The sequence below is a fragment of the Montipora capricornis genome, chromosome 8, assembly GCF_036669925.1.
Source record: "Montipora capricornis isolate CH-2021 chromosome 8, ASM3666992v2, whole genome shotgun sequence".
Lineage (NCBI taxonomy): Eukaryota > Metazoa > Cnidaria > Anthozoa > Scleractinia > Acroporidae > Montipora > Montipora capricornis.
Genome location: NC_090890.1, coordinates 36,356,242 through 36,363,741, shown reverse-complemented (window position 1 = coordinate 36,363,741; position 7,500 = coordinate 36,356,242). Strand labels below are relative to the sequence as shown.

The window sequence follows — 7,500 nt, the reverse complement described above, 5'->3', positions numbered from 1 at the left end:
TCTTGGGGGTTTGCGTGTTTGAACAGGTCGTATTCTGATCGCTCTGGAGAATTTATGCACAAGCAAAGAAACGCAATTAAAAAAAATGAAAATTATTTGGTCGAGTTGAGGCGCAGGAAACGAAAAACAATCCAACAGGATCTGAAAGGGTGCTCCTCGTTTTTCGTTTAATTAAGGTGCCAACGGCTCGATAGCAGGCCTGGGGTGAAAGTACAGAAGCTGCCAACGTGTACAGACTTATCCGGAAGGGGCATATCTCATGTAGTAATTTTGTTCAAATCTGACAGTATTGATATGTACGGTCAAAAGACAAAATGATGAGAAGAAGAAGAAGACGACGACGACGACGACGACGAAGAAGACGAAGAATGTGTATTCGAATTCTTTTAAATAAATTTTGTCAAATTCTTTTTTTCATTCGAAGTGGTATACATCCTGCGAATTTTTTCTTGTAATGGCTTGAATTTCTCGTGGTTAACTATGATTATAATATTGAGTGATATTGATGTTCGAAATCCTTTGCGACAAACAGGAGAAATACCTTGTGGATTACTATTGGTGGGGATTTCATTGCTTGAAAGGTATACCCTGAGTTTGCAAGAAATTTAGTTATTTTATTTTATTTTATTAGCTTCGCCAACTTAATATTAAATATACGTAAACAAAACAAAAAATATAAATGGTACAATACAGGTAGGGACACCGCAACAGCTTACGTCAAATTTACTGCGGGCCCGGAGATAATTTTTAATACACATTTACGATAGAAAGGTTCAGACTGAATGAGAAGAAGCAGATTGAATAGTTGTAGCAACTTTATCGTTAGTTATTTTAGTGTTTAGTGACCTACAACCTTAGATCTATTATCATCAAAAAGTTGATGATTTCCCTCATCCTAACTCTGTTGAATGTGAAGGCATGTAACAAAAACATTGAATTCAAAGAGAAAATAATTACATTTTCAAGCCAGGTCCTGGCCAGGCAAGAGCCAAACGACACAGGTTATGTATGAGCACGAAACGAACCGGTATAGATATACATCGGCCCGTTCTTGTTTAGGGTCAAAGTACATAAGAGGTAGTGTTTGTTAGGATCACGGTTGCCAGGTTGCAACTTGTAACAGATCCGTTCGTTCGATTTCCCGATCAATTACAGTTACGGCAAATGAATAAACGCAAAGCGCAAACGAGGAGGTCATAAAAATGGCAACCTTGAAGATTCATCCTAATTAATTAATGGCATTTCTTAGTTAATGTATCATACTACGACAGCGACGTAATGCAAAATCAATGTCCTCGAATATGATTTTGTTTGTGGGTGAATTTATTGACGCAATGAAAACGAAACAGGTCGCAGTTATGATAAACATGGTCAAAATTGATGCTTTAATATTGTTTTGCATCCTCTGGATCTTGCATGTCCGTTTCTTTATAATTGGGATACCAAAATTCCCCTTCCTTCTCGTTCTTATATCTTCCGGCCTTCTGATTCAGAGAAACCTTGTTTAATTTTCTTCTCATTGGCACGTGATCAATCATTCACCTGCGACCAATGAAAGTCCGCTGTTCAAGCCGTAGCTATCTCTTTGGGGCCAATTCATCACAAAGGAATTTTAAATTACTCAAATTGCCTTACTTTTACCCAGTAATCAAAAGAAATGCCGGATGGAGCACTGAATGAAGATGAATGGGGAGTTTTTAATTAAACAAGGACCACACAACGGCAAAGTCAACGAAAACGTCAGTCCAAAATATAATTTTTGCGATATCGTAAGTATTTCTTAATTATTCCATCTTTAAAAAGCTAGAAAAGGTAGAAAACAGGTAACATTTCATTGTTGTACGCTAAATACGCCGTCGAAACTTCACGTTGCTGTTTTGTGGAGTACGGCAAAGAAATGCACTTAAGTGCGTGCCAAACGTGCTGCAGGGTTCTCTTTGGTCAGGTGCATGGAACAACAGATGAAGAAACGCCCGAGTTAGTTCAAAAACTGATCAAGACACCTGAATTTAAATGAGCCTAAACACATATAATAAATAAACTGCCCGCACACAATGCATTTTAAATTTCTCCGAATAGTCGGCATAAAACGTTCGCAGTACCGTTTATCATGAGCGTTCAGAGTATTAAAACGAATTTCGACACCCAAAAGTTTAGCTACAGAGCATCCACAGTCAAGGCTTGATCCTTGTCTAAGTTCGTAGTCTTTGAAAGGCCACCGCAATCTAAAACCGGCACTTGCACCTCTCTTAACCTCTGCCATTCGGCGAAAATGTTCACAGTCAAATTATTAATTGTTATATTTATTTGAAACTGGGACGGCCTCGTTAACTGAATCACGTTCTTGCGAAGACGATTTTGGAGGGCGAAAACGACGTGATTCTGACTGGCCCTGCATCACGGCCAATTGTGTAAATTTATTCACCTTTGGACCTCACCCAAATATTGAATACTCATTTCCTTTACAAATTGCTATCACTTGTCTGATAAAACAAAAGATCATCACATTATATTCAACTTAGTGAAAAAAGGTTGAAAAGTCATGTCAAAAACTCGCGCTTTCTGTTTCATCAGGGATTCCAAACACCTCGAAACATCTGACAGTGCTTCTCGGTGTTTGGAACCCCTGATAGAACACTCGCACTCGTTTTTGACATATTACTTCCAACATTGTTGGGGCCACTCACGCGCATTAGTTATTGGTCGTATCATTACCATTATACGCTGCCTCGCCGTCCTTACATTATATATATTTAGTATAATTTTCAGCGGTGAATATAAGAATTAGGTGTTATATTCACTGCGCTACCCGGTCTAGGTAAACATTCACCAATATTCACTTCGCCTTCGGCGAATAATTGTTAATTATAGTATCAGATCATATCATTATTTACCCTCGTGAGTTTTAGAGTAGCTTGATGTAGCTAGTTTGCCCTCCCAACCATGACACATGTACAGCACTGAGAAGACAGACCACAACACTGCGAACTCCATGCCCTGCTCTTTTGCGAATAGTGTGTGGGTTCTTTTGCGTCCCCCAGGATTATGAGAGGAAAGGAAACCATGAAAGTTTTTTAAATGTCAAGTCTTTTAGCGCTGGAGCACTAATTGAGGACACTGTAAAATGAAATGAATCTGGGCTCCTTAATGAATAAATTAACGCAAATCAAATCAAATCAAATGTTGCCTTGAAGGGTTGTGAAACTGGGCCTATTGTCCTTATCCGAGAAGACTTGAAAGTCTAAGCATTTGCATATGTCATTACAAAGGCGCACTTTCTTCTCAGTTATTTAAAGACGCTGAATGTTGGTCCTGCCGGAGTCGACCTCACGTTCGGCATGGCAGCCTGGTGCTCAACCAACCTTGAGCCACTGGTGAGCGGTAACTTGGGATCCGAGGGCTAGGCTGAGATCACTCGCCTCCAACCAATGTGGTCCGAGTTCGATTCAATTTCCCCTTCTTCTCAAAAACCAACCAATGCTTTGACTGATTTTAGTTGATTTGATTTGACTTGATTAGTGCCTCGGCGCTACAAGACTCCCGCTTGACACTTCAAAAACCGAAATTTGATTTGATTTGCGTTAACTTGTTAATTTCAGTTTACAGTGTCTCCGATTAGTGATCTACAGCGCTAGAAGATTAGACACTTAAATAAACTTCCTTTCCTTTCCTTTCCTTTTTTAGTAAATAAAGTTCATTGGTTATTCACATCGTTTATAAATTGTGATATGATTTGCTAAGCAACGGGAGCCCCACAGCAGACTGCCCTAGCTGTGGGGGGCCACAATAAACGAATGAATATTCTTACGCCATTGACTAGGTTGTTAATATCGGTCGGAGAGTGTCAAAGTGCGCGGGCGCTTCGCCTGACAAAACGCAAGTGAGTGTAGGTGGAAGTGAAAACTTTGAAAAATTTAACTGCGACCACACCAACGTTCATCATTTTCACGGAGCAAGGTATGTGTGCGCCATTTATGGTCATACTGACGAAACAGAGCTGAGGGTTAGCTTGAAGCAAACAAAGGAAATGATAATTTTATAGCTTTGCGCGTTCCAAAGTTTACCCAGGATGGCCAAAAAAGGAGCGCAAATGCATAAAAGATTGATCAGACAGGGTACAAACTATGTATCGTACACTAACAAGATGATAATTAGATCTGATGGTGTCCTCTTTTTTTTATCGTTGAACTTGCACCCGTTGCGGTCACATCTGTTTCTTTCCACTGGTTGAACCACTTACAACAGTCCATGCAAAAACCTAAAAATGATTCAAAATCGTTTGGCTCGTAATTGAAGGGGAAGATTGGTCCCAAGCATATATTTCCCCATAGCTGATGTTGACGACGTTGTGCTTGGAGGCACTGGACTTTAATTTAAAGATAAATCTCTGCAGCAACGCTATTCCAGAACCGACCATCTGTGTCCAATATGTTGATCGAGGAGTCAAAAGCTTCGACGAAAAAAAAAAAACACAAAATGACAAGTGACGGCTTATGTCGTGTACATGATGGTAATGACGGTAACTTAACTAGTTATGGTTTATGTTATTTGTCAACCATTTCAAGATACTAATTTTGATGCCACGTTAAACCGACTCTCAAAATGATTCAGCCACTGTTATGCAAATTTGTAGTTTTACCTCAGCTGAATATTTTGAACACCCGCATAATTATTCTGTAGATCATGATAAATGTATTGGGAAGACTGCGGAACATTGTTTGTTTCTTCGCCAATTTTATACCATAATGACTTGATAACTTTCATGAGGTTAAGACGTGGTTATGCGGCTTGTCAAATGCTAAAATCTGAAAGGTTTTGTCGCAGAAATCGTTACTGAGGCCACTGACGGAGGTTAGCTAATATAGTTCTTAAGAGGGATAATTTGTAAAGAAAAAAAATATCTTGTTTTTATTACTGACCCAGACTTTAATCTCCACTTCATTTTTGGTCATTTCCACCTCTTACTCTTTCAACGTTGATTCTTTGCCTATCAATCAGAGGTAGCAGTATCTATGCTGTTTATTGGTTTACGCTCTCTCCTGGACTTCCGCGGAATTGGAGTTTGTAACACGATCTGAAACTTGTAATCCTGAGGAGTACGTGGACATCTGGAGAACTCCAAACTGCAGCAGAATTCGCCGCAGATATGAACACAAATCCCACCAAATAGTGAAAGAGTAGGCACCTGAGAAATTGACTACCGTTGACTTGTCAAGCTGAGATCGATCTTAACTTCGTAAGTACTCTTAAAACATAGCGATATTAAAATGTGTGCGTCCTCAACTTAACCAAACGTTTGGGGAAGGGTTAGGGAATTCGAGTCTCAAAATTTCAGTTTCAAGCCTTTCCGACTCAACATTTCAGTTATTAAAACTTGTTGTACCTTTCATGTGTTAAAATACTCGGTTTATTACATGAATCAAATAGATAAAAAACACAACAAACGACAACTCTCATTGTTCAGGTGGCGTGATTGATTGAATGCAGTCAATGAGTGCATAATTTACGTGGGTGTTTCGTCTTTTTCGTTTCCAGAATTTCAATTTCCTTGCCCGCTACTAGCTTAAGAAGCCGATTAAAATGTACCTACGCGTATTGGCAGCTGTGTGTCTACTGATCACGCTAAGCCTGACTGCAAAGGCCGAGAAATCGAAGCAACCAGCCTCGAACACAAGGGATCATTTGTGTGCATGCAAGGAACGCGCTGTTCGGATTCAGGTCAATGACATGGTAAGAGCCCGTCAATTTGTACCTTTTTTTTTTAATTTGTGTAACGGTCAATGTTTCTATATGATATTGAATACGTTCTTCGAGACATGTGGTCTTAAGTTTGTTTATCTCGATAGTAAATTTATGGATTCCAGAGTCCATTCGAGAAAAATTTAAGGGCCTTCCACCCAGCACGTACTGTTGTACTGTTCACATGATTTCATCACGTGAAATTGATCAAAGATAGGATTTCCAATTTTTTTGTCCGCTGTACTTTTCTCGCTAGTTTTTCTCCTCATGAATTTCTCAGAGCCAGTGTTTGGATAAGGCAAAACTTTGACACTGCCTAGTGTAATCCGGTTTTATATTGTGCTTTCTGTTTGTATTTTTGCCAAGACTGGGATAGAAGAACTGGGATGGAATTCAAAAAGGTGTCCGATTGATTTTGTCTGTCAACAGCATCTAAGAATAAACGAATAAGGTCTGTGAGGTCTTGACGCTTGCATGGACTCATGCCCCCGAAATGAAACTTTCTGCTGCTTTTTCTAGCATTTTGCTTCTATGACCTCATCGACCTCTCAGAAGACCAAAAAAAAAACTAAATCGAGAATGCCTCATTCGGTTTTGCCTAAGAAACCACTTGTAAGTGAGAAAGACGGGGATATGGAACAAAGACCCAACAAGCCTAAAGCAAACGAAAGAAATGTTATTTTCAGCTTTGATTATCCTTTGCAAAGTCTATCTTCGCCAAACAAAGTTTGATGACCTCCAATGCACAGCGTGACATTATTCGAGCATGGCGTACCAGCATATTAGAGCGTGACATACCAAACAATATTTCGAGCGTGACAATCGTTTGCGCCTGATTTTTAAGCTGTCAATCGCACTCGCGCCCAGAACTAATTCAAACCACAACTTCTTTAAGGTAACCTACTTACACGAGCAAATTCAAGATTAGGACTGACTCTGTGACTCATTTTTTGCCAAGTTCTGCCAAGTTCTGTTACCTTTTTTAGTAAAAAGTGCAGGCGCCTTCCCTTGGAAGCGCAAGGTATTCTAACCTCTTTAAGGCACATGGACACTTTCCCCGGTTTCCCCCGGGGGGGGGGGGGTACTCGATGTATCCCTGGTTGGGAAGGTGCGGCGCGGCCCCTCATACCCTGACCCTGTTTAAGACAAATATCGCTGATTGTCCTACCCATTTTATGACAGAATTCCGCTTTTTGATACCCTGGTTAAGACATTTAACCCAGTTTAAGACAAAAATTGAGAAATCGATACCCTGATTAAGACAAAAAATGATAAATTCGATACCCTGTTCAAGACAAAAATCCCGAAAACATACCCTGGCTGGCCGCACGTCCCCATTAAGCCCTTATAAGGGAAAATCCCCCCCGGGACACTGTCGTCCTGGAATGATACTGAGTTTGTAGTTGATCACTAAACATGTCAGTCTTACAAATGACGTATTTTTCACTATCTGATACACGCTATGTTATATATAGATGAAAAGCCTCATCTGTGCTACAAGGGTTCAACTCTCGATCATGACAATTTGGCCTCTTTAGAAAGAAGTGGGCTCCTTTTGTTTGTGTCGATTTAGTACCGTGTTTGTCGTTCGATAAGATGTAATTCCTTCACGTCTACATGTAAAGGTCAGGAAGACACTTTATTACTAGATATCAGCGATATTCATCTTTAAATACAGAAGTAAGTATAACGTTAATGCTGATTTTCCTTGACGTATGGTCTGATGTTCAAAACGAAATCGTTAAACGTTTGTGATTCTTT

General features: G+C 39.8%; 1 protein-coding gene across 2 annotated transcripts in view; it reads left to right on the top strand.

The window, feature by feature from the left end:
- The first annotated feature begins 3,823 nt into the window (after positions 1 to 3,823).
- The window catches only part of LOC138060149 (uncharacterized), a 26,160-nt gene continuing 22,483 nt past the window's right edge, over positions 3,824 to 7,500 (top strand). Inside the window, exons 1-3 of one of the 2 annotated variants that reach the window (XM_068905867.1) lie at positions 3,824 to 3,957; positions 4,999 to 5,236; positions 5,536 to 5,730. In XM_068905867.1, coding sequence (XP_068761968.1) covers positions 5,581 to 5,730 — 150 coding nt within the window. In that variant the 5' untranslated portion in view covers positions 3,824 to 3,957; positions 4,999 to 5,236; positions 5,536 to 5,580. Of the gene's footprint in view, positions 3,958 to 4,684; positions 4,852 to 4,998; positions 5,237 to 5,535; positions 5,731 to 7,500 lie in introns of those variants that run through there. The other variant, XM_068905868.1, reaches the window with a different exon arrangement.